The sequence below is a fragment of the Lepisosteus oculatus genome, chromosome 4, assembly GCF_040954835.1.
Source record: "Lepisosteus oculatus isolate fLepOcu1 chromosome 4, fLepOcu1.hap2, whole genome shotgun sequence".
In the NCBI taxonomy this organism is placed as follows: domain Eukaryota; kingdom Metazoa; phylum Chordata; class Actinopteri; order Semionotiformes; family Lepisosteidae; genus Lepisosteus; species Lepisosteus oculatus.
In genome coordinates this window covers 60,795,281-60,823,239 of record NC_090699.1, presented here as the reverse complement: position 1 = coordinate 60,823,239, position 27,959 = coordinate 60,795,281, and the positions used below count along the sequence as shown (strand labels likewise).

Genomic DNA, 27,959 nt, shown 5'->3' with positions numbered 1-27,959 from the left:
GTTTGTGGTGCACACTAATAACATGCCCATAATAACGTGAAGATTCTCAAAAATAAACCCGTCCAACAGTTTGATATCCGAGCTCTGAAGAGTTTGACATTGAGGTGCAGAAATGTGTAATGGTAGAAGAGAGGATGATATCCGACTGTTTAAGACATTCTGGCCTGTCCAATACAAATTGCATACACACATATGGGGAAATTAGAGATGCCACCATTTTTGGACAATAGAGGAAACTGAGCCAGGAGTTTTGATGTTAAAGTGCGATCCATGGCCCTCCAGTCTGAAATGGACAAACGCCTTTATGATCTACAATGTTCGCTGTGTTGAACACATTTCTTTTCTGTGAAAGCAAGTGCATCCCGGGGCAATTACACCTGTGAAGGTCCCAACAGAGCAAACTTGACATATCTGGGGTTTGAACTGCAGTTCAATTGAAATTTTACGGTGTGAAACCACTCGGGGGTTTGGAAGGTGGCAATGTGCGTCTTCGTTTTTCAGGTAAACTCGGAATCGGATGATGGCAGACAAACCAGGTATGAAAGGGCCCCATGATTACGGATAGTAGCAGTAGCTCCTTTGAGAGTGGAGTGCTGTGTACATGTACAGTATATATGTTTGCAATGTGTTTTTCAGCCCAGGCTGTCAGAAATGTAAAAAACAGTGCCACCCTTGCTCAAGTGCTGTCTTTACCTGATGGTTTCTGGCAGCCTAGGCCTTGTAACGCTATGCGTCCCCATATCTTTTTATCCTCCCTGAAGGCCTGGGATTTCATGAGCTGGAGGAGGTGTAGACTGGCTGTTAACGCTGTTATCTGTCCCGGATTTAGCCTTCACATTTATTCAGATGGTACATCATTAGCAAGTCCCCTGGATTTGCCGAGTGTCACTCGGTTTACTCTGCCCCCTCCATGCTAATTAATTTATATTATCTTGATGCTGTCTTTTCTGCTGTGATCCCAGGGGAAATTTCCCAGGCTCTTGTGTTGGAAATGCATACAGACTCGTAGATGTGGTACAGCATGCGAGATGCTGCTGTAGACCAACTGCATGATTAATAAATGGGCTCAGGGCTTTGTCCGCCTATCCTCTTTGATGGAGAACGCCTCTGAGTGTTTGAGCCAGAGGAACCAAGTTGCAGAGTTGAATTACACTGATCAAGTACTCACATGGCATTGCCTCAGATGCACTCATCTTTGGAAGTGTATGTCATCTGACCTGTTGCTTTATTCTTTATAGATAGCTAGTAATTCTTAAGTGCTCTAATTGCATAATGGACAGCTGCTTATAATTTCTGACCTGTTTACAGAGCCCCCCGTGGAATACATGTTGAGGAATTGGTACAGCACCTTATCTGACCTTTCATGCACGAGCACATTTGCGTTCTTTCCTCCTGTCCCTTATGATTTGACTATTCCAAACTCTACTCAAAAGGAAGCATCCTGCAGGCCAGTGATAGACCCGAAAACATTTTTGGCACCTTTTTTATTTGCTTTTTAAAGAAGTATTTGCAATGAGGTTCCTACAATTTGTTTGTTTTTTGTGTGGGTTATTTTCTCATTTTGTCCCCCCTATTGATAGTAATATGTGCCACCACTGTATAGATCTCTTTACATATTTTAGAACAGGATTATACAGAAGCAGCTTATACAGATGTAAATCACATTTTTATTTTATGCAAGGGAAATAAGTGAAGTCATTGAAGGATGGTAATTACTAATATTAATTTGGATTTTAAAATTTATTGTTAACCATGGAATGAAATTACTTTGCTAGGTTTAGTTTATTAGGCTTGTGTGCTGCACAGAGGGACCCTTATCCTTTAAATACTGGATTGCCCTGAATAGAAAGCCATTTTTTTTAGAAAAATAACATTTAAATACAGCCTAATCTTTAAGTTTGTCTTGTAATATATTTTATTACTTTTTTATTTTATTAGTATGTTTTCTATATATATTTTAAACCAGGAGTGAGATGCTTGTTAACAAAGATGAGTGTGTAATTACAAAATATCCATCCCCGAGATGGCTACAATCTAAATCCCCAGACCTTGTGCCTCTATTTTGGTGTCGTGATTGAGAGGGATTGTGGGAGGTGTAGTTTTTATTGGCTTCACTGAAGCAATTTTCCCTGTTCCTTACTGACCTTGTTAGCTACTTAATATTTTACCCTCTTAGCGAACAGTTCTTACGGTAGACTTAAGTATCTGATTAGATGCTTATATTTGCTGTAGATGTTTTTATATTACTTGAAAAATGATTTCTCTTTTTTGAAAAGCCAACAGAGCTTAAATTGGCATTTGGGCCAATATGATAATTTTCTTAAAGGGGCACTTTTCCCACCAGATAAAGCCTTGGATCTTGGATTGATCTCTTTCATATTTGTTTGCATTCTCTCAAACCATCCAGAAACAATCAGTAATTTGGTTTGCCTTCTTTTTCAGAGGTCCTAATAGGACACTCAGACAGACGGTCTTAGTCACTAGCCACCACACAGGAATTTAATCTGCACAGTAAAGACTGTGAAATGAGTTTTAAAAATGGGGAATAAAAAGCAGATGGTAGGAGGTGTTTTTATAGTACTGAGGAGAAAATTTGTTTATGGCTATATAAAATGGTCTTGATTTATGTTTATGAATTTGATCTTTAATTTTCTGTGCACACTAAGAGGCATTTAAACCAACGTCTTGCTGAACTTTAAGCTTATTTTTGCTCCTTTGGACTTAATTTGAGCAACTCTTAATGAAGATGGTTCTCTATGTGGTTGGGGTGGAGTGTTAAATAGAAGGCTTCTATTGTGTTGTCTTAACCGGCAAGCTAATCAAGAGGTCTGCACTATAGTGAAAGACCACAATGGGCAATTGACTTGGTTTGCTGCCAAATAAGAGGGCTGCATAGCACGAACAACTCTTGCAGCTTGGCGACTGGAGCGCGAGCCCTTGATCTGTTGAACTCAATCTTTAGGCTGAAAAATAAATGTTTGTGATTGTCTGCAGGGCACTGCGTGCACGTATTGGCTATACTCATCCTGCGGTTTCACTGTGCTTTCAAAGTCAAAGCAAATCCTGGCTGCATTTTGGGATCTTTTGGGATCAGAATTGCTGTATAGACAATGCAATTATAACTGTTAACAGTTCATTAAAGGAAGGTGTAAATTGGGGGTAAACTGAATAAATGTAGAAGGATGCCATAGGATAATATATGTCAATGTTAAGTGCTACAATGTTACAAAGAATCTTGCAATTTTGATTTTCACTAAACCAGGTATTTTTAGTAACTGATGGATCCTTAATCTTTTCTTTTTTTTCTGAAAATATATATGCGAAAATTATAGTAATTGTCAATATCAATTCAGTTTGTTAATTGCTTTTTGGCTCTTGGTAAAGGTATAATATTGCCTGTGTTTCTATGTAGTGCAATTGTCCAAACACACATGTTTTGTGTGTTAGCCTCTTGTTAGACTTTATTGTGTGGAGTATTTGGTAAAGTGTTTGCTAGGATTTCTATGTCCCCAAACACAGAACACACTCGGCTACAGATCTTTTGAGATCATGTCATGGCAGGTGCCAGAGCTGTTACAAGGCCTGGTTTGTAGGGTGGTAATTGTTAGTGTACAGATAAGATAAAAAAAAAGTCATTAAAGTTCATATTAATGATTACAGATTATTTTTGTGTATTTGTAGTGTGGCATTTTTCAACAAGAAAAGCTTTAGTTATATGTCGTATTCTGTACTTTCTACAGTAGATGTGTGTATCTAAAGGCGGGTCCTAAGCACGGTGTAAATTAAACATTAAGTTAAAAAATTCAAAATGCGGTTCCCAAAACTGTCCTGACCTAGGTCAGAATAACAAGTTGCATTTGAAGGTTGCAAAAGTAAATGATGTTTTCATAGCTGCCAAACTAGTGTAATGTATGACTTAAATGGCTCTATGTGTAAACGAAATGGGTGAATCTAGCAAATGAGCCGCATCAAAGCAAAGAATGCTGCATGTCTGACGATTTATCCTTTCCGATTCGCCTAACAATGGCAAAGAGGAAAAGAAAATGACATGCACAGTTGTACGTCATGCAAATGAGAACCTGCAGCTATAGCAATCTGTGCCTGGGGTTCTCAAACAACACGTGGAAACCACAGAGAAAGCTTGTCAAATCTGAGGAAGAAACGCAGCCAAAAAATTTAAAATAGTTCCTTCCTGCTAATGTTGAGTGTCAAAACCTCCTTGATTTTAGTCATAGAAGACTGATTTTAATTTGAAAGTGGATCTTCAAATCTTCAATTATACATCCCAAAATGTATTATGGTAGTAGCTGTTTCTAATGAGAATTATTGGCTGCTGTTAGTTTTAGTCTGCAATTTGCTGTTTGGTTTAATCTGGGGATCTGTTCATAATGTGTTTTTGGATAGTGAATGTCTGGTGGAGGAAGGCTTTAATCAGGAAGAGGCTTTGTGACATATTTCCACATACTGAGGCCTCCAATGGCTGAGCTAGTCCAAACTTTTTGTAAACCTAGATGTGCCTGCCATTTAAAGGCTTAAAGTAAACTTAAAGTATTTCATTTAGGTGTTTTTCTTAGAAACAGTTTTTCTCATGATACCTTAGTACAAATACAATAATATCTGTTTGGACTGTTGTCTTCAAAATTGGTTTTATATTTTATTGGAAGCATTTCTCTTAAGTAACTTTATCTAATTTTGCCTGGCTGGAAGATTTGTTGCCATGTCTCATTTCTAATTGGAATTTTGATGCACATACTTACAAACTCCTAAATACACCAGGTTTTTTTTTAACTTTTCCAAACTTTTCTACTCGACTGTCTTGATTTGTCATCTCCTTGGTTTGTCGTTTTTTTTTAACAAACGCAAGAAGTGGCTGATGGATCAAGACAGAAGGCAGTCGCACCTTTATTTCAGCTCAGTAATTGTTCTGTGTGTGCACTGCATTATACATAAGAAGTCCCTATGATTGTATTCAAACTTTGAAAGATTCTGTTAACTTTTTTTAGTCAAAAAGTGGGTGGGGTGTACTCAGTTCTGGGCATTATGCCTCACGGAATACAGATGTTTTGGTATATATCCCCTTAGAAATAGGCTTTTTTTATCCTAATCGAAGGCCTTACTTGTGTAGATCGGTTGGTCACCTTGGAAGAACAAAAACACCACAGTATTCACATTACAAATCTTGGACATTTTTTTTTGGCAATTGCAGTTTTTTCGCAGTGCATTTAGTCCTAGCGATCAAGGTGATGAAGTCTCCAGGAGACTTCCATTAAGAGGCTGTCAGATGTTACTTTTACCGTTGCATCTTCACACAAGAAATCAAGCTTGTGGAGACTTAGTGATCTCCAGCTGAAGCAAGCGTCTGTTAGCACTGAATCATCCTTTTAAAAAAAAATATCAGTACATTGACTACCGCATTTAAACAGTAGTGACGTACTTTAGGTCTCCTTCGATAAAGTACTTCAGGGTGACGAACTTTAGGTCTTCTGTGCGAGAACCGTGTGGTTTAATTCTGAGGTTTGCTGTAGCTCTGGGGCATTAAAACCTGAGACAACAAGGCATGATTAGTTTCAATGCTGAGATGTAGAAGAAAAAAACATTTCAGCTATAGAGCCTTCTTCAGATGACAGTTGTTACCTGAAGAAGATTTCACAACTGAAATGTAATGGTTGTTTTTGTACTTTCAGCACAGAATTAACTACTTATTCCTTTGCTACCCGCACAGTGATGTGGGTCCTCAAACAAACCTCTTTGCTCGGTATCATCACAAGTCTTGAACATGCAGCACTCTGATTGGCTGTGGATGATGACATGATTTATGAGTCACCTTTGAAGTCTTGGTCAGCTTGTAATGTAAGAAGATACTTCAGTGGGGACTCTTAAGCTCAGAGTCTGCCAATTATGGCATTTATAGCAGTTTTCAAACCATTTGGTGCCCATGAACTTCTGTTACCATTGAAAAAGGCTTTAAATCTTTATTATAACAGTCAGGGATATTGCTTTAATAATACATGACTCCCCTGTGTGTGTCAGGGAAAAAATCCCCTCTCTATTTAGCTGAAATCAGTACATTATATGGAAAAAAGATGGACCAAAGCTTGTGCATTCTTTCCATTGCAGGATGTTAAGGGAAGTCGTCATCAAAAAGGCCATTTTTGACTTTTCTCTTGGTGCTCCTGCACTTTCAGTAGTTGGAAGAAAAATGCTTATTTAACTTTAAGTGTGTTTTGTCCTCTTTTCTATTTTGGAAACTCAAATTTAATGGGAAATCCATTGTTTCAGTCCTCATTTTCAGTAACATACAATTTGAAAAAGTACAAAATGTAAAATATCCAGGGGCTTTCCTATGGTATACTGGAATAGACACTTTAACATCACAGGTAATGATGTTAAAAAGGTAATTTACCTATTCAAACATCTACACTGCCTATACACAGTGATATATTCCTTCTCCTGCTGGCAACTGAGGAGCAAAGCATGGCGTTTTGGTTGAATGCAGGTGAAAACGCAGAAAATATTGGTGCCAGGTTTTAAAATCCGAGCAGGGACTGTGCTTCTTTTGCATTATATAAAAGACTATCACAGTTCATTGCCTGCATTTGTCAGCATTTGTTGTAATCTTTGCTGCAGGTCTGGGACATGTAATGATTTTATAGCAGCTCAGAAAGATGACTTAATGTGGGATGTACCTTGTGGCCAAAAGCCATAACATGCTGCGTTTCTGCTTTCTTAATTTAGAACAGTTGGCTTATGACAGTTTTATTGAGAACTTTAGACATATATGAAGTATGTTCATTAAAACAAAAAATATACAGAATGTGCACCTTGTACTGTGATTTTTATAGTGGCATTACTACTTTGTTTCCTAATCTTGTTAGTTCTCAGACACTATCCAGGGTTAGGCCTGGTCTCTACTGGCCTGGAAGATGTCTAAGGAAAATCGTGCTACTGATGTAAGAGAGATTGAGGGACCAATTGTGAGAACTTACAGTTGTCCTACGGATATGATGTTAAATACGAGGTCCTTATTAGAAAGAACCCAAGGCACAAGAAGTAGTTTTTCACTTCTCAACCTGATCTGCTGTGTAGTAAGGTTTTTGGTGCATTATTGTCGCCACATCTCAACCGATTGTTTGCTGTACTGTGGTGGTGGATGAAGTGAGTTTCCTATATCACTGGGGTTCCATTGTCATGTAAGACAAAGCAGTAATTACAGCTTTGTAGAAGTATAACCAGGAGTGGGACCTTTTAAAGGTCTATCACCTTGAGATTGGCTACAGTCTTCTTTATTTAGTACATTTGCTGGACAGACGTAATGAGTTCACGACAAAGCAGTTTTTTTCTGACTTTTAACACGATGATTTGCAAAACAGGTCTGGTGGTTTGAAAAACCTAAAATAGATCATTTCAGCTGTACTTAATTTTCACTTAAACCCTTCCAAGTATAAGTGTTATTTTTCCAGTTTCCAAATCCATTGTGTTTGCCCTAGTAGAATGCAAACTTCACGGCTCCAGAGTTCCCTCTCATCTCTCGTTATCCTGCTGACTGGTACGAAACCATCCGAGATAGAAAGCTATTACACTTTTGACTCACAACTAGGTTAGACCCAATTATAATCACCTTCATTATATTGTCTACCCTGTTATCAGAAGCAGAACACCTGGCTTCTGAATCACAATGAAGCACAGATTGGATTGACTGCAAGCATTAGTAAATAAGGCGAGATGGGGGGTAGTGAAAGGAGGGAGTGGAGGAGTATGGGAGGATTTGTCCACTGAAACACAGACTGTTCTGAGGGGCTGTTTCCTTCCTCCAGACTGGCACAGACCAATTGGTCTAAATTATTTGCTGGTGTAATGTAGTGCACATGCTTAAAAGGCGTCTGTTGATATTATGTCTAAGCAGAAGAATCAGTGCTTATTTTGATATAGGCCAATGAGAGAGAGGGTTTGGTGGATAAGTGACGTTAAAGCCTGGAGGTTTGCATGGCTGAGAGAAAACAAGTTCTTTTCATAGTAACTAAAGCATAAACAGAACTATGACAGCTGTGTTGTAATCCAAACAGTGATGTCCATTAATGTTTAATATTTTATAACTGAAAGTGCGTCCTTAAACAAAAAGTTGACATCCATTAACAGCCAACCTGCTCCTCTGGATTTGTCATCCTAAGTTTGTTTTTATTCACTCCCAAAACCCAGTATATGGCTTACAGATTGAATTACAATTCATTTTGATTTCTGTTTCTTCCCATCTTCGAATCTCTAGATTATCAAGAGATGACTTGGGTATTATGTTATCAAATAATGGAATGCAATATGGTTGCTTTAACAGAATATCCAGTAAATCACATTACTGATGTAGGCATTTTCTTGATGGTCTTTAATATTTTATTTTTCTCAGTAGTTAAGGTTTGAATCCTTTGCCCTTTCTAGGGCAGGAAAACCTTGATGTTTCAAAAATAACCTCAAGACACAAAGGGCTTGAACAATTTTAATATTAGCTGTTAATGGCCAAGTACTTTTACATCATGACACCTTAGCTGATAGATGCAAACGGGGTAGGAAGAGACTTAAACCAAAGTCATTAAAGAACAAGCAGAAGTGTGGTGTGTGGGAAGACTAAATACTCAACTCAGTCAGAGGCTTTTGTGAACCTCCACTGCCAACTCATCTTCCTTCGTGTAAGATAGCAATTTCCGATGTAAATGTCAACACAGTATTTTAAGGTTTCTGCGGTTTCTTAATGAACTGTGATTTCTGACACCTACATTAAAATACAAAAAAAGGGAATGTTGGCTATCCAGTTAATGGAAAGATAACTTCATATAGAAGGATGCACACACGAGAGGGTAAACTGTTTTTGCAACTTGATTTTCTGGAGCTCTTGTTTTTTGAAGCATATATGTAACCCATGGTTTACTTCCTGACTTTTCATTGCAGACAGATTCAGCTAGCATCCACCCAACCTGGTAGGTACTTAAACTGAGCTAGTTGCTTGTGTCAGCATGAACCCCCCAGTTCCAACCGGTCTTTATCGCTTGTACCCTCAGTAAAGAGTTTTGTGAATTGAGAACATTTGACTTGAGGAAAAGGTTCATTGCTTTCTTCCTGAATGTGCCTTTGTGGCCTTTACTCTGACCTTAGGAGCATTTTGTGCTGCTCAGTGCAATATTGAATAAAATGGAAGGTTGGCTGTTGATATCAGCTCCCTAGAGTGCAATTTTAGAGGGTCTGTCTTAGCAACCTTTAGCCGGTAAACAATCAACCGTGTCGCCATCTGTATCACCCTTTTATGGTCTCATTGCTGTTTAGAGTATTGTGTGCCTTGGAAGTACAGTAGCTGCTTGGGAATGTTATGGATTTCAACTACAGTTTTGTCCCCAGACATTTCCTTTTTATATTTCAACATCTACACTCGGGGAATAGAGCAGAATCAAATCTTATTAAGGTTAGCTGTGAAAATTTCTGCTTGATTACATTTAATTGAGTCGAAAACTTAAGGACAGATGGCTATTCAGTGGCAAAAGTCGTAATACTTAAATTGCACGTCATTTTGCATGTGTGTTTGTACAGTATATTAAGTCATGCTTCTGTCAAGTATACGGTTCTGCACTGCAACTGGAGGATTTCTAAATATGTAGCTGTTTTAAGAACTATGGACAGGTGCACCATCAAAAAAAGTGTACATAAAACCATACAAACTTTGGATATCGATTAGGTGGTTTTGGCATCATTTTGATTAATGACCATTCATGACTGACCATGATACGCTTCAGTGATAACGATCATTCATGACCAACTATGATACACTTGGGTGACTATTTGTTGCATAAGCACTAAATCATCTCATTAGTGAGATAGTTGATCCGGCACAAGTTATAAGGCAATTTAACCTGTTGAATGTCAAGCCAGGTGAAAATGAAGAATAACACAAGAAAAAGCCAATGAGCCCTGCGTATTACTATATACTAAGTCACCTTAGATGAGCTTGCTAGTGTTAAATCAAGTTTTTTTTAGTGCTGAATCACGTTTTGACAAAGCTCACCCTGATGGATATCAACAGGAGTGGATGTGCTGACACCCCAATTTCTGGTTACAGTAGGTCAGTTGATGGGGATGTACAAGCGGTGTGATCTGGGGTGCAGCATCTTTTTTCAATAGAATTCTTCTTGTAGTCAAAGAAAGTGACCTGAAAGCACAACACTTCACAGATCACGTCTTGAGATCTTGTTGCTCTTCCTGTAGGCTCATGCCGATGTGACAAAATTGCAGCAAGACGACACAAGCTCCCATGCTGTTTGTGTGAGAACTTTCTTGCAAAATGCTAATAATTGATGGTCTTCTTAATAGACATGAGCCCCATTGAATGTTTGTGGGACAATGTATGACATCTAGGGCTACGAGACCACTGAACAGGCACGTGCTTATTCAGGCTGTTCAAAAGGAATAGGATAGGATCCCACAAGGCAGTTTCTATAACTTGTTGCAAAGCATCTCTTCCAGCAGGGGCACATGCTCTAAGATTCTCTTTCTTTGTAGACTTCATGTTGATCAGCCCTGTTGATGACCACTGTTAATCAGCAAAATAAATGTACCTGAATCGTGTGTGTTCAAAATATGTTGGTGAACCTGCAACAAAAATTATTTCTTTTTCACCAAATTCCAAGACTTTTACAGTTAAGAGGTTTCTTGTTACTGCCAAGATTATAACTCTATCTTAACAGTACTTTTAGTACTTTTAGTCCTTAATTTTCAATAAAGCACAGTGCTTAATTTCTGCCGCTGGGCTTCTGGTATATGTTTTACTGTTAATATGTTGAAATGTGGTATTCATAATCCTTTCGCCGAGAGAGCCTGCTTTAAAAAATCAATACCTCTGTTGTGGAAGTGGGTCACTTGGAAAAACATTCCCCAACCTTTCACCTTGTCTCAGTGGAATGTTTAGCTTGCAAATCCCTAACGAGGCGGTTTGATGCTAATGAACTAATTGTCAGTGTAATTATTTATTGATGCTGTGGAAGCGATCGCGGCCTGCGTGGTAGTTTACCAGTCAGTGCTGTACAGCTGTATTTGTTGTTTCCCATAGAGCTCCCTGAAATACATGTGTAATGGAGAACTAAGGAAAAAAAGATCCTCAACATTAATCTTTTCAATATTCAGCAGCTCAAGATGCATAAGCTACTGCCGTCTGCAGAACTCAAATGTCACGCTGCTCGTTTGGGTTCGTAGTGTCGCCTATTGTGGTTTGTTATATCTGAGGAACAGCTGGCTGCTGTATGAGTGCAGGCGTGTTTAATTATCTCTGTTTACAGTAACTTTATGGGAAGTGTCATGATTGTAACCAAGGATATTTAACTTAATTTTTATGAATGATACTTTTGGCTCAAAAGAAGGAGAGGAAGCACTGTACTAGATAGGGGTATCCAGTCTCGAGGGAAAAAAAGCTCTGCTTTCAGATGGCTTTCAGATCCTTGAAAAGAGGATCTTCCAAACATTGATGGCAGTCAAGGGGCATGTCCTGCCCTTTTATCCTGGGATTCTCTTGTCCCCTCCCATTGGTGACTATTTATTTTCCATTTTATTACTGTTTTCATTTTTTTTTTCAAATGGCCAGCTCTTGTTGCAAGTCATTCTAATGGATACAGCATTCACAGCCTCTGTAGTCTCCTGAGCTGTGTATTAATCCTTCTGTGATTTTTCTCTCTCTTGGTAAACAAGAATCTAAATCCTGCTGTTCATAATTTATTCTGGAATATAATTTATATAAAAATATCATATAATTTATTCTGGAATCCCTGTATTGGCTACTTATGTTTTGGGAGATTCTAGATTTATTTTAATGTACTCATTTACTTATAAGTGAGGGGTTTTTGGTTATAGAAGGTATCTAAAAACTATCAGAGCTAAAAAAGAAATTTCACATAGCAAATTCAAAGCAAAACTAAGAGAGATAGTATTGTAGGGTATGTTATAGTAACTAAATATTTTTGTGTATCAACCAAGATGGGAGTTGTTTATATTGACTTTTAGTCTCACATCACATCTTTGCTATTGATTATTGCACTTCAGTACTGAAAGTCCCTCAGCATTTTTAAATGCTTTTTCTGCTTTACTGCTTTCATACTTTGACATAACCATATCGGTAATGTTGAAGTATTGAATGGCTATGATACTTTCAACGAAGTGCAAATAAAGCCATTGTATCTTTAATGAGTTATGAGGACCTTGGTCAAGTGTCTCATCTGAAGAAGGTATCATCCTGTAGCACAGTCCCAGGTTGCTACAATGGAGCGATGGTTTGGAAATTCTCCCCAGAGGGAAGAGTGCTACCTACTGGTCCATGAATACCACCTAAAGCAACAGCCTGCGTTTCCCTTTTTAATACTAACCAGATCATGCCTTGATTAGTTTGAGATATGAGGAGATAAGGGTTAAAGGTGGCCATGCTGTTGGCAATTTCTTTGAAATTCAGTGTCCAGTGAGAATATTTTTTAGTCCTCTAAAGATTGATTTAACAAACTTTTTAACCGAGTATTGAATTTTCAACAAGAAAACTTTACATAAATGTTCATTGCTTACCAATGTGTGCACCTTTTTGACAGCACTGTGATTTTTATTCCAGTGCGAGTTGTACATTCTACACGGTGAGACTGGGGACTGCCAAGCATACGAAACACTTATTTTGCATTCCAGAACACGGGTCCATTAATTTAAGGAATTCTAAAAACCTGCGTAACTGCACTAATTTCAAATTGACAAGTCTTTGCTAAAAGACTATCCAGCAATTATAGAAAGACTTTTAAATTGAGTGCATCATTTTCTAGACGCATGGTGTAATTAGACTTCCTGCCCAGTAGCAGCAACAAATTAATTGTCATTATCATGAAAAAGCAGGTAAAGCACTGGTATATATTAAAAATACTGAGTTGCAAGTCAGAGGGTGGTTAGACTTCCTCTTAGTTTACTAATTGTTGGAAAAGGGTGCAGTACTTCTGTCTCTAGTGTGCCTTTTTGTTTGTTATAAATTATGCTTTTTAAAATGTGAAATAACCATCAATGATTCACCTCTCTACAGTGTGAGGGTTTCTGTTCACTAAACCACTTGAAATAATTTTCGAGTTAAGGCTAATACTTACACACTGTATTGACCTCCCTCTGTAACTTCTATAAACACCTGTCAAGCATTGCACTTTCAATATATAGTACAGGTACTTCAGAGTTTCAATTAAACACTGTAAACTGCTCCAATGCAGTGAGTATTTGGTGAGATGCTAAGGTGTGTAATTGCCTTTTTTGTTGTCATGGTTCCACAGTAATGTGAGATGTGCCATGGGAGCATTAATTTAACAACATATTTTAGCGCTACTTATAATTGTTTTTATAATGCACTAAATACTTGGTGTCTAAAAATTCTGACCCATAACAGTGAATCATCTGAATCATTCAAAACACTTGTTCATTTGCCCTGAATCCTCATTAAACAAGAAACCTTTGGAGATTGTTGGGTCTGGCAGGGCAGAAGGAGGTTTAATGATATACAGTATTGTTCGTAATGCAAATTCAGTTTTGCAGTTGTTTGGAGTATGCTGTTGTTTAAAACGGGAAGTTCAAAGCAGAAAGCTGCATTTCAATGTTTACTTTAAAGGCATGTTTCTTAGAAACTGCTCCTTTACATGCATGTGCTTCTTCACCTGGTTTACCATGACACCAATCAGAAGAAACCCATACCATATCCGCATCTTCACTGCCAAACATTGTGTTAGGTTTCAGACTTGGTCTTCAAATATCTTCTCCGAGTGTCCATACCTAGTATTTGCTGTTGAAAGTAAAAAAAAATTTTCAGTCAACGGAAGTGTGAGGTTAAATTTAGAGAATGAGACAGCAGTGCCTTGCATGGCCTTTGTCGGAACTGTAGTCTTAGATTTCATGTCTTCTAGAGGTATTCAGTGAGCTGCATTTAATTAGAATTTGACCGATACAGTCCTATCCCCTTGTATGCATGTGGTTGGCTGCCCTGACACGCATATATGTGGCTGAGTCTGCTGCTGATTTTGAATGTTCTCAGCACTTGGAATGAAAGAGGTGACATTTAGACAGCCAAGGCGATTTGTCACTGTCACTGCACTGGTCAGATTTATGTGAAGAAAAATTACTCATAATGGGACCATTATCACTATAAATATTTTTTTAAAGTACGCAAATTGCTGAGACAAGGTGCTCGTGGAATACAAATTGTTTTTACTTTATGGTTAATGAGCTACTTGCCCCCCAAGCATTTGAGCTGCAAGCATCGCTTATTAGGCAGTGTGTCTGAAGTCCTTTTGACCTATGACCTGGCTGTATGGAAATCCTTTCGTTAGCTGTATTTGGAAACAATGCATCTCCTTTGTCACTTTTACTTGGCAAGCCAGCCACATACTTCATTACAGAGGTAACTTTCCTGAATTGGAAGCTAAAATTATGTAAAACAGTACATTGTACTACAAATATTTTGAATATTGTACTACACCAGTATTGTCAAAGAAAAACATGGTACAACTTCATATTTTTAATTACATTTACAACTTTACTGATGCATAATTGACAACCAACCAACAATAATGTAAAACAATAGGTTTTCCACACAAGTTATTTTTAGAGCAATTTCTAAAAAGGTCAGTGTACATGTTCTTGAGCATTGGATCCTTATTATTTTTTGCTAGATGCATTTCCTACCACATCTATCTGCAATGAATGTCATAACATCTCTTTAATTCTTAAGCTGAATATATTTAACCTATAGCCTGTTAGTTTACCTGCAGAAAGCTGCTATCCTACTTGCTTGTTACTTGCAAAGAGTTAAGAATTCTCTGAGTGAACAAAAACAAAACAGTCATCATTTGTCACATACCTGTAACATCTTGGAGCAGCTGGGGGATTCTTTTGTTTTTTGTCTGTGTTAAAAGGTTGTAGCTCTAACAGTGACAGCTCCCTTATTGGGACCCTTGTGCGTGGTTTTGTTGTTTTGAAGTCTCCAGTGCTCCCTGGGAAGGATTGAGGCCTAGTTGACTCCACAGTAGGCCTGCCGTTGTCCTGACAACACTCATCCTCCTCCTAGGGCAATAGTATAGAGTGATTTCATGGTTCACAGAATCCTCCCTTGCCTCCTGCTCCTCAGTTTGCTCAGATGGAGATGTGGGGATTGAGTGAAAGTGCCTTCATATCCCTGAAGTGACTTCATGCTCCATAGACATCACAGACCTTTTCCTTTCTGGCGGTTTGAGTAAAAATGTATCAGTTGCCAATAAACATATGAGCATATATTATACTTAAGCTTTCAAAATTTCATTGTTCCATTGGATGCCTGTTTAGATCTGGAAAAATTCTGTTGGGGTAAAATTAATTTTTCAATTCTTTCGGACCCTGAAATTTCTTATTTTTAAAGTGTTGTAGCATCTTAAGGAAGACTTGCTAGTAATTGTGTACAAACATAGGAATCGTGTTTAAAAGACAGCTGAATTTTTCATATTTTAAGAAGGAAACTCAATTTTGGTATGTCTCATTAATCTGTATTCTGGTAAAACAGATTATTGCATCTAAAGGTTTTATAGCCTCAGTAGCAAATAATGGCCATTCTTGCATTGATTGCTGGCAAAATAGTATATTTTTACACCTCAATTTCAGGTATGTACCATGTTCTATTTAAATATTAAGGAGAAAATCTGTAATGAGCTTTTGCACATCAGTTTTCACACGATCAAAGTGCTATTTTTAGACAAACTGGGAAGAGTAAAACGTAGATTTGAATTTGAACGGCAAGCCATAGCTGTCATCCAGATTCCTAAATATGCCTCCACTGATTCCCTTGAGAAAGCTATGTAAAAAATGGCTCTTCACAGCAAGGTATATAGGTCTACTCATGATGTGTAAAAATATGGATTGCACTAGCATGACTAGGTTTTCATATTTTGGCAGATATTTTGGAGTTTTATTCTTACCCATCTCATGCAAATTGAACATTTTTTATTTTGTACTAAATTTTTCCAATTTCCCCTAAAAATGCATTTTTAAAGAAACAGCCCACTGACTGGACACTGTGGGTACATCAGCTAAAGTGTTATTGTTTGCAAAGATTGTTTGCAGTAAATGCTAAATGGAAGAAAAGAATAAAAAAAAACACAGATGGATCCAGAAACACTGCAGAATCACAACCTTGAAGTAGGTCAGTAATGTCTAAAATTAACCTAATTTTAGTCTTCTGATGCATGCAAGAGCACATTGCAGCTATCAGGGAAAGGCTCAGATGATAGTTTTAGTTAAGCAATGTTCGCTTTCATCAAATTAAATATCTGAAATGTTTCTACAGCAGTCCTGATATGGAAGCTTCATCTGACTAACCTCAAACACATGGTAGAGTGAATGCTAATTACTCTGAGCTACACCTTGCTGTGGTTAAAATTTGGATTTTATTCAGTTTTGGAAAATCTCATTCCTTTTTTTACCTGGAGGCAGTCTCCAGTATTTGCCTGTTTTTACTTGAAGCCTAATTTAATTTATAGTGTTGTTTTTAAAGAACATCCCTTTAATTTTAATTTTAAGTGTTCATACTCTCCGAGAGATGCTTCTCAGTACAATCCATACAATGGGCTTTTATTTGGGGGGGACACTTCCAGAATGCTTGTTTTGAAAACCACAAGAATCTGGTGGTTCCCAAGTGGCTTAACCTGCTATATTCTGTGCTTGTAACACAAAGGGGGCTGGTTTGAATGTGGACTGTAGCATTAGCTAATGCGGTGATTGTGCTCTGATGGTACCAGCGAGAGTGGGATAAAGAGGGTGGATGTCAAAGAGACACTGGGGGCTGCTGAGGTGATAAGCAATTTACAGTTAGCAAATTCAATAACCGAAGGGTATATTTGTATAGTAATTGACGGTCTCGACTCTTAAAAGTCCAGAATGCAAGGCTGCACTTTTTTGTGTAAATAAAGCTGATGTACTTCATTCCCAGTATCATCCATCATTTATTTTTTAAATCATGTAGTGTTGTCCTTCTGCTGAAGGACATCCTTGAACAGATGACATTTGAGAGAGTTGCAGAAATTCAGAAGTACAAATACAAAGTGTTTTTCATGTGGAAGAGCTTGCATGTTCAGATATTTGAAGGCTGGATAAATGAATTTCAAGCACCATCAGTTTAGAGAACAGAAGGGGTACTCCTTTCCTTCTGTCTCGTTAACTAGCCATTAATGTTTGTGTTGTTGGCTGGCTTGTTTTAATTTTCTCCTTAAATTTAATCTATGTAGCAGGCTACAACCATACCATCCACTTCTGCCCTGTTTTTTCCCCATCTGTGAAAGGATAGCCCTGGTGAGGCTTAACTGTTGAATGTGTAAAATATTTGAATATGTAAGTACTCCTCAGGTATGAGCCCCACCAGTTTGGAGTAACCAGTCAGGTTATATATAAAGTGACAAAGCTGCAGAATATTGGCACTAATCATGATGTTAATATACAGGCTCTATGTAAAAAGGGTGCTCCTGTGCATAGTTTGAATATGCAAATGTGTATGTTGCCTGTCCCAAAACGTGGTGGCAGACTCGGTTTTGTCTCAGAAAGTAAAAACTAGTTATGTTCTTGTTATTAACGTACTGAGTCCATTGTTCCACAGTGAAAACATGAGCCATTAGTATTGTTTGGTATTTTTCCTAATAGTTGTCACGTCTCCAATATTGAACTGTATTGAAGAACCTCATTGTAGTATTGCCTTATTCATTGCCACATAGAGGACAGGACAGCTGTGTGCAATGTGATAATGCCCAATGACATTAACACGTGGTTTTATTAATTCCCCACTCCTTATTAGGTTAAAAGGAAAAATCAGTGGGTCATGGTCATCGCCTTCCTCTACATACAAGCAACGGAGCAGTTGATAAAAGCTTGATATAGTGAGAACGGTAGTGATTGAACTTGGGAAGTGATTACATATCTATGTACCTCACTGCACCCAAACCAAAACCTAGAATATCTTTTGAACAATAGCTTTTAAAAGGTTTACCTAGGTTTGGTCTGGTTAAAATTAGGAAAAAAAAATAGTATTTTTACCCTAGAAAGGTTTGCTAAATATTTTTTAAAAGGTGTTAAGTACTGGAGAAAGACTTGCTGAATCATTTGATGGGCTGACATCGTCCCAGAGGGCGCATGCTGTGACTTAGAGCGTTATGTCAAAATCAGACACTGTTTTCTTTTTGTTAACAGAAGACAAGCCTACAATGTTCTGTACATTTTAATAAGCCCCCACTGGGTTTTACCTGAGGGAGATCTTGAGGAAGAGCAGTTTAAATTGCCTTCTTTAAACTCGAGGAAAATAACTTCCTTTCTGAGACTGTCAAAAAAGGGCTGAAAGAAATTTTCACCAAGCAGGTTAATGCTTTTTTTTTTGTGAAAGTTATGGAGCCTGCAGGTATGAGAGTATTCCTGCTGACAATAGAAATGCTAATAAAAACTTAGTCATTATGGTAGATTTGAAATTTTCATTCCTCAGTTTGTCACATTTACATGGAATCTTTTGCACAGAATTGGCTTTGTATAGGGGGTTAAGCACCATACATGTAAAAGTCTTAGCTTATTCCCTTGACATCTTGCCTTATGAAGGATTTGCTACTTCAGATGGTCTTTTTTTTTTATTCTGGTAGCAGTGGTTTGCTGTGTGATGCGATGCAGCTGTCAACAGCTTTAATGTCAGAAAGTGTTCGGCCTATCAGTTTTCGGTGTTTACAGACACCTTTACTGACACCTTACATTGTTGAAACGCAAACAAATCAACTGAGTAAACCTGCACTCCTAGAAAAACTGTGGTTTTTTCACCAGTAGGAGTGTATTTGCCTTTTCTTGCAATTACATTCATGTCTTGACACGTTTAAGTAAACCGTTTTACAGACCAGCCTTTTGTGTGTGGAGCTTCTTTGCCCTCGAACCAGCCTGAGGTTACAGAGGCCATACCCTGCCAGGAGCAGTTAATACAAAATTAAAACCCGAGCATTAGCACGCTCTAGAAAACAAGAGACGGTATCATTACAGTGCTGCAACAGAATACCACAAATCAAAATAAAAGTTGGATGGATTCCAGACATAACAATTAAAGCATAATTGTATTTAGTTTGGTTACAGTTCTTAAAGCAAAGTTCATTTTGACTATCTGAAGAATATCTTTTATTCTGTCAGTTTTTCTGTCTGGCTTTCCTCTTCTGTAATTGTCATCTAATTGTCATTACGATCGTATTGTAATGATTTTGTGTTTACTGGTAAGACAATCATTCATATTTCGACTGTAGGAACACCAGTTCCCTTAGTTAGATTGTGAAAGATCTAAAGTATATCCAAAGACCTTTTGTTTTGCTAAAGCTTTTAATGAATCGTTCAGTTTTACTCTTGGTTTTACGAAACCACTTTCAGAGTTTCTCAAAGTATGAAGAACTCTCCCTCTGCCTTTTGCAAAACTTACATTACTCTGAACATATCTAAGGTTTGGCCTCTTGTCCACCGTAAGCCAGTAGTTCCTCAAATTTCAGTGCTCTCAGAAATCCTCCACTAGTCTTAAAAATTGCTTAAGTGCATTTTCCCCCAATTCCTTTAAATATGTCAAGTAGAGGAGTTTGAACACTTTTATAAATGGTAAGAAAAAAACACTACCACCCTTGTATGCAGGCAGAATCTCTTATTTTGACATATGACTGGCAGAAGGATAGTGGGTATGAAAATTCAAGTCACTATTCGCGTTTTGTGATTTGCAGCCTCCTGCTTTTAAAGTAGTGCACGGAGAGCTGCTGTCAATATTTCGTCTTGTAGACTTAATTTGAGTAATTTTGCATAGAGCCTGACGTACAGTTGGAATCTTATTTCCATTCTTGCAAACACTTGGAGAACTTTTCAAAATGATTCAGTTTTCAAAAATCTTTGCTTATCATGGCAGCAATGATATTGCATAATCAAGGTGTAATGGCTGTGGCAACCTTTTGATAATTTACTTGAACATAAGGGTATGTAACCTATTCTCAACACATTGTCTCTTTCATTGTTTCTTGTTGATTTTGAATTGAATGGCTGGCACACAATGTACATCTCAGTGTATATATATTGGAAAGGTTTTTAACTGCCTGTTTTGTTTTTTTTTAATTTCATTTACAGGGTCAGTAAATAATAGATACAAAGAGGCCTGTTGCTACCATCCGTCATGACAAACTATATGTAACTTATGGTGGATTCTTAATCAAATGAGACCTAACGGGCTTTTTTCTTTTTCCCAGATGTACAACAGGGACCCTCCAGTGGTTTAAAAAAAATGAAATCAATAATATGAAGGAGGGCTGGTCTCTCACCAGTAATTGAGTGACGGAGAGTTGCTTGTCAATAAAGTGTGGGGTGTAAGAGAGGATCTTTTTCCACTGTGATCAATGAGATGGAGTAGAGATTAGATCCCTGGATTAGTTTCTGTGGAAAGGGGGAAGATGATGTGGGGGAGGGAGGGGCTGCGTCCTGAAGCTGAATGAGAAACGTAACAAGTACACGTGTGCAGTGAGGGAACTGACCGGGCGGCTTCACCGACCCATCTCCCGCAGGGCCTATTCAGACAATTAAAAACCAAAGAGCCCCCCCCCTCCACCCCACCCCCGCCTTTAAAAAATCGAACTAGGGCTTTGATTCGCTTCCAAACTCGGTCAGGTCACTTTTCAGGTTGTGTCTTTGGAAGAGAAAGAAGCGCAGTCAAGAAACGCCAAAGCGAACGCAAGACCGAGCTGTGCTTCGTGACCATTTCCAGTGATCTGCTTTGGGAGGCTGCCATATCGCTTTTCCAGCAGTTGTGATCGGCAGTTTCCCTCCTGAGGAGTTTCATCTGTGGGCCTTCCCTTCAGTGCTAGCGGCGATGGGTGCTTTTGTATGCTGCTGGGCCAAATGAACAGCCCGAGGTGACTACAGTAGCAGCCTGTGTTTATTTACAAACTAGGCTTGTTATCCTCTGCTTTGGCTGCAAAGGATTAGTGTTATCACTGTTGACACCAGATTTATTATTTTTGTCAAAGGTTGAATTATCTGGGAGTCTAGCAAGAAAAAAAAAATATGGAAGGCCATGTTAACTTGCAATGCGCTTTTCTGATTTTTAAATAACAGGTCTGATTTGGCACTCTTAAGAGATTTGGAATTATGCCTAGACTTTAAATACAGCTGTTGCAGTCAAGTAAATTATTTCTTAAAAGATTGAAACTAATTCATTTGTGTATATGCAGTATTTTGAAGATTATTGATTGGTGAATATTCTTGTGTAGATGTATTTTTTTATTTATTTATTCACAGAAGGCAGAATTACGTTTTGAAATTTAAAATAAAAATAGTTTCAGGTTGGCTCTAGTTAATACTTTAAATGTACAGATGAGCTTTGGTTTCTGTTGATCATTTTCTGTTTTGTGTTTATCATTTGAAAAATGTTAAACATCTGTTTTTCATCTCTGTGTGGAATAATCACCCAAATTTTGCATTCAACAAGTTATTCAAGACTTATTATGGATCACCGAGTAACCTATTAAGTAGTTAGCAAGCTGCATACTATTTTCAGCTGTTATTTCTAAAAACCTTTTAGCTGGTTGCATTTTGAATTGTTCTTTCAAATCCTCCACTAAATATATATATTTCATTGTCTGTTGGACTGTTGGTCTTTTCACCCTTAAGTATAATAATCATCAGAAACTCAGGGCTTTATCATCACCACTTTGCTCAGAGAATTCAGCTGCGCACACGTGCTCAGAAGACTAATTTTCCTGCACACAAATGCTGACTTCGTCTGCCAGGTTGAATGCTGACATTTTTGGGTTTTCTGGTGGGTTGAGTGGTCAGAAGTTCAGAGGTTGAATATGGTTTCTCAGTCTTTTTACAACTGAAATGTTTGCCAGCAGTCTGGTGTGGGGTTTTGAGCCATCAGATGAATAATGGCGAAAGTCATTGGCTCGATGTGTTGGGAAATTGTCCTCTGCCGTGTTTTTTTTTTTTTAAGCCGCCTTGTTATGTCAGAGCACTCCTCCCAGCTTGGTGCTGTGCGCTCTGTTCCGACCTCACGCTGGCTGAGATATGATTGTCATCAGCGAGCAACAGCGGTTGTGTGTGGAAGGGGGTGGGGGCTGAGGACGGTCCTTGTAACCACTAATGAGGGCCTTCTGTTTCCCAGCACGGGAGATGTCCTAGGGGGAAGACACCTGTAATTATGGCCACCTTTTGGCAGAATTAAAGTGCGTCTTAAACCTCTACCCTTTGAAGGCATTTTTTATTACCCCCATCTAAGGCCACAGCTTCTAGATTAGAGCCCTTTATTAAAGGAGTATTTACTTTCACTGAACTAAGTAGTAAAAATTGTAAAGGTAATGAGTCTGCCTTTTTATTCACTGACTCCGTCTTCCTTCATGTAGATAACCCTATATTAATATCCATCCATTATCTGAAAGTCGATTATTCTTCATATTGACCTAAAATCTATCCTAGAAACACAGGGCACAAGGCAGGACTACACCCTGGATGAGATGCAAGGAATATGCACGCTAGCACTCATATTGTTGAATTTGGAAGACGTTTTTGGAAATGTTCTCTTTCATCACCAAGTGTTCAGGCTTTTGTATGTGTGTGTTAGTGGTTTGTCTCAGGCTTAGATTAAGCCAAACCATTTAACCAACCCATGAATTATGAGTTCCAAACCCAATTGGAATAGATACAGGCAGCTTCTGGTGAAAAATTTTATGTTGGTGGGTGGTTTGAAGTTTTAATTTATTTGGTGCCCAAGTCTACCGCTTTGAACTTTTTTTAAGGCTAGGCGCCTATGCGTTACAAATAACATTGCGACCATCTTGAATATGGAGACCTCTCCTCCATGTGCATACTCCCTAGTGCTATAAATAAGCATACCTTAATTTGCCCTGAGCAAACTTGAAGTAAGCCTGTTTTTATGCATCAGCGATGTTTTTGACAGGACTTTAACTTGTGCTGAATAACTGTACTCCCCGTTACACATTCATATTGAATTTCACCCGTCTCTCAAAGGCCCAAAATGTGCATTTGGGGGACAGTATCTAGATGTTTACAAAGCCTGAATTGCCTTTTTTGTGATTGATTAGCCAATATTGCAGTAATATGTGTAATCCTAATGAATTAGCAGGTCCCCCCGCAATTAATTAGTGCTGTCTTAAATTTCAGTAGAAAAATGTAATGCTAATCCAAATGCCAGTTATCTCCCTGTTACATATGTACATGTGCAAAGAGTTGTGGACTGTTATGTGTACATATATGCATATCAGAGATACATAAATTAATGCCTTTTCTTGGCAGTACCGTGCTGTGAATTTTGTTAATGATATGCAAATCCTTTGCACATAATTTATGCACCGTTTTTTTTCTTTATTCACAGCCTTTACAGATTGATGACAATTTCTGTGGGCAGGATTTTAATCAGCCACTGGGTGGGACTAGCACCATTGAAGGAATACCTTTGTTCGTTGACAAAGACGATGGAATGACTTCTGTGGCGGCCTATGACTACAGAGGGAACACAGTGGCGTTTGCAGGAACGCGGAGTGGCAAAATGAAGAAGGTAGGAACGGTTTGCGTGACCTTGTCTTTTGTTTTACTACAGTTGGAATTCTGGCTTCGGCCTGTGACTAACCTGGCATTCGAGACTTATGCCAAGTCTGGGGCAAGTCAGCAGCAGTTATTACAAGCATTTAATTGCTGCAGCCTGAAAAGCAAGTTCCTGGAACCTCAGTAATGTGTTTTCTGCCTCTACGTATTGACCACGTGTGACAGTTTCGTTTCATTGAGACATTCATTATTGCTTTGTCTCTGCAATATAATTAAATAGCACCCTCTTAATGTAACAATTTAATTAATGCTCAGACATATCTTTGCTAATTCTGCCAGAGAGCCCAGTGCTGCTGTGAGTAAAAGCCAAAACACAAAGTCCTTATCACCTTGTCTGCACTGCCATTTTGCAAAAATTGTGTTTTCACCTCTACAAAAAATAATTAATTTTTTTTACCCGTTTTAAGCTCTTACAATTAAGAAATGGTGCTGCCCAAGCTTTATCATTACTACGTATTTCTACTAGGGTCACCTGCAAAGCAATGCTCTCAATTTTTTGGGGGGTGATTGTGATTGAAAGCAAGTACACAGTAATATGAACATTTGTGTGAAATGGTATGTAAGCTTTTGTTCTTCCTTAGTTTAATTTGGGGTCCACAACTTTGTGCCAACATAGGAACAGTGCCATTATAGTATTGAAAAAGAAAGCTTAATCTTTTATATACAGCTAACAACAAACTACCATCTTCACATCGTCTGATTGCAAATGGTGCCCCTGTAGCGAGTCCTTCAGTGGGTCACCCAAATGAAAGTCAGAGGGACCAGACTAGAGGTCTCTAGACAAAAACCATATCTCTGCATTAAATCTCATCATGACATACTGGCACTTCTATCCTGAGGGTAGAGGCTTGAAACTTTTCCTGCAGTTTTTGAAAACATTTCTGAGAAACAATACACACAATTATTGCTAGCAAAACGCTTATTTCAGTTGTAGCAAAACATTTCTCCTAAATGCATTAAGACCATTATGGCTGAGGTGAACATTGTAATTTAGTGTGAATATATGATCTATCTCATGCTTGCCTGCACTTGAAGAGTGAAGGTTATTTGTTGATTATAATCAGGCCTCGCCTATTTTCTCAGATCAGTTCCTGTGATATCGGCACCCTGAAAAGTTGAATTGCCTCTACAAAGTTAGAATCCCGTTAGAACACAGATGATTAAATGAGAGGAGGCTAATTTGTATCATGTAGTTTAGGTATCATGTTTCACAACATGGCTGGATTGGATTGTCCGTATTTCCTCAACCCTTTGTGTAAAGAAATACCTCCTTTTCTAGGTTGTAAATGTGTCTTCCAATAGTATCAACAAGTGTCCATTAATTCTGATGAAGTCCATATGATTGACTTGCATTGAGCCCACTCGTAATGTTATCTGTCCAAAACAAAAAAAAAAAGATTGTTTTTAGCCTGTCAGATTCTTAAAGTCCTGGGATGTATGTGGGTTCTCTTCTCTGGACCAATTCCAAGTGTAGTAATATCTTTTTTATAACATGATGCAGTTGTCTGGTTGGTAATCATGAAAGCTTTATACAGTAGACCAAATCATATTTAACCGTTTTAATTTTATGCACACTAATCTGACAAGGTATGTTACATATTGTTTCTTTAAATCATAACTGTTGGAGATCTAGTGATTATGAATGTATCAAAAGTTAAGTCTCTGAATAAAAGTCGCTTACTTGCTGTATTGATTTGTAATTAGCTACTTTAGAGCAAAGGGATCTTGAGGAAAGCATGCTCTGCCTTTGACTCTTGCAGATTTTTCTATTTACTGTAGCTATTTGGTATCTTAAATGCTGGATTAATAGATTTCATAGGGCCTGCTAAACACAAAAAGGTGTAAATTGCAGCTTTAAAGAGCTCCTTAATGGGTTTGTGACTTCTGGTGACAGGACACCTGTGATGTGTGTAATCGGCTGAGAATACAGTCTAGGCCTGATGGCTAAAATGAGATTATTGGATTGGCTAATTAAAAAAAAATTCAGCCAGGTCGTGGGGGGCTATGATACAGAGCTTCACCTTTGTAAGTTAAAATCAGTGTGCTTGGTATTCTGATTCCTGTGGCGGGAATAAGGTGATACTGGGAGCCAGAGCACCTACAGTATTTATGTCACCAATATTTGATTCTCCTCATGTATTTATATCACTGCTTTTGTTAAGGGAACTTGTATCTTCTCTTCATCTCGTATAAATTAGACTGTTATATGCTTTCGTCTTAAATTTCAATTATAGGTGTGTGATTTTTGCAAAACTAGCATACTTGAAAGCTTCTTGTGGGTTTGTGTATAAGGCTTTTTGGATCATAAAACATGGAATTGATCAGGTTTATGTGTAGTAGGGGTTTTCTCAGCGTCCCTCTTGCTGGATGGCCTATGATCATTCTATGTTTTGGTGACAGGCATGGGCTTGAAAGGTATCATTGATCATTCTGCAGGGTTTTGGAAGAACTGTAGTTCAGACTGTTGCAGGAAGAGGCTTCTGATTTTTTTACTTGAAATTTACTTGAATTTTTCACTTGAATCTCACACCTTTCTGTGCATCTGATATCCACGTTGGTGTTAAAGGCACGATTCATAAATTGTAGCTGCTCTGTTGCAGGATGTACATGACTGCATATCCAAGTATGGCAGAGGGAACACCGTGCAAGGGTGAATGACATTCACTGTCTTGACTTCACTGCTTCACTGTTAAGCTTGCACATTACATCTCAAGGTGACTTTTTCATAGTGACCAACGCCACAACTGACTTAGTCAGTGCAGTTGGATTGGAGAAGATCATTTGTGTGGTGTTGTGTTTTAATGGGTTCCATTGCAGCATCACAAGTACATATTTCCACACTCCCCCTCCCCCGCCTCCTTTCGATGTGAAACCTAGTCAGTTAGACCTTGAAGCACAACCTGACCTGGGCTTTTAGTATTGTGCTAACGCTGCAGGGAAGAGAGATAAGAAATCAATAACTGATTTGAAGTGACACACGATGATTGGCATCACATTTCATTGAGCGTTTAGCTTTTTTTTTTTGCTTTCAAACAGCGGGTAGTTTGAAACCGTAAGGTTTTCATGAGGGGGAAGCGGGTGGGGAAAAAAAGACCTTATATCTGCACCCACATCACTGTCATTCCTGCAAGTTCATTTTTGTTCTTTAACCCAAGATAGTATACGGTGCTTTGCATGTCCATTTCAAGTGCATCTTTGCAACATTTTGCATTTGCATTTTGCATTGTAGGAACTAGTGTACTGTATTTAGGAATAGAAATGTATTTCATTGCATGGCAGTTGTGATCTCTATGGTTTAATGTCATATACACATTGTGTTTATACAGTAGAAAAGCAAATATATAGCTCTGCTTGTTTTTTAGTTCTGCCTATGCAGTTTTTCTTGTACTAAGATCACAAGCCTGAAATGCCTAGAGTCTGGAGCTGGGTTATATAGAAGAATGTGTAATTCATAAAATGTGAAGGTTATGCTAACTTTGCAAAAGAAGTCTTCATCCATGGAATTAATAGAAAATATTTAGCTTGATTCTTTAACCCATTTTAAGAGCCTGAAATTTGTTATTAAAACTGAATGTTCTATCACTGCTGAATACTTGGGTGGAAGTGTTGGGCTATGTATTACCTTGGTAATTAATACCACTGTTTTATTGGATTTTGTTTAACACTAAGCTCCATTCAGTATCATAATGAAATGTTAAGCTCTAGTCTATTGATGTTGAGCTTTCAGAGGAGATTGTAGCTCATTGTAATTCTTTAAGTCCACTGCAGGGCAAAATGCTTTTATTGATTTATCTTTATGAATATATAATCAAGGTGTAAATCCTGTCTAATGTATAGCTTGGCAAATGAAATACTCTACGATATTGAAGTAGATGCACTGTAGTACTTCCCTGTGGTTCATACACTGTCACTTTTTCTCCATCTTACTGCATCACTATTAAACCTTTTGTGAAATTTAGTGTGTGGTGAACGTGTGTAAATTTAGGTTTTCCTTCTTGTACTGAATAAGAATATTTTGAATGTGAAAGATCAAGTAAAATCTAGGAAGCTGAAGAAGGTATATGTACCGAGAGGATTAAAAACGAGTGTTAGAAATAATTAGCATTTTTAATGCCTCTTAGTATATTCATAGGGTGAATTGCACCATTTTCTGAATGCAGTTTTTTTTTCCTCATTTGGAAGATGCAGCATGCCTTAGAAAAGTGTTTTTTTTCTCCCCATCTGTCATAAAGCACGTATAAAACGGAAATATCTCTTGAACATTTTACTAAAAGGAAGCCGTCTGTCAGGTGCTTCCTTGATTTCCAGGGTGA

General features: G+C 38.1%; 1 protein-coding gene across 1 annotated transcript in view; it reads left to right on the top strand.

Annotated features, from left to right (window-relative positions):
- plxna1a (plexin A1a) overlaps positions 1–27,959 on the top strand; it is a 278,302-nt gene that overhangs the window by 31,625 nt on the left and 218,718 nt on the right. Inside the window, exon 3 of the mRNA XM_006631093.3 lies at positions 23,417–23,599. Coding sequence (XP_006631156.2) covers positions 23,417–23,599 — 183 coding nt within the window. The remainder of the gene's footprint in view (positions 1–23,416; positions 23,600–27,959) is intronic.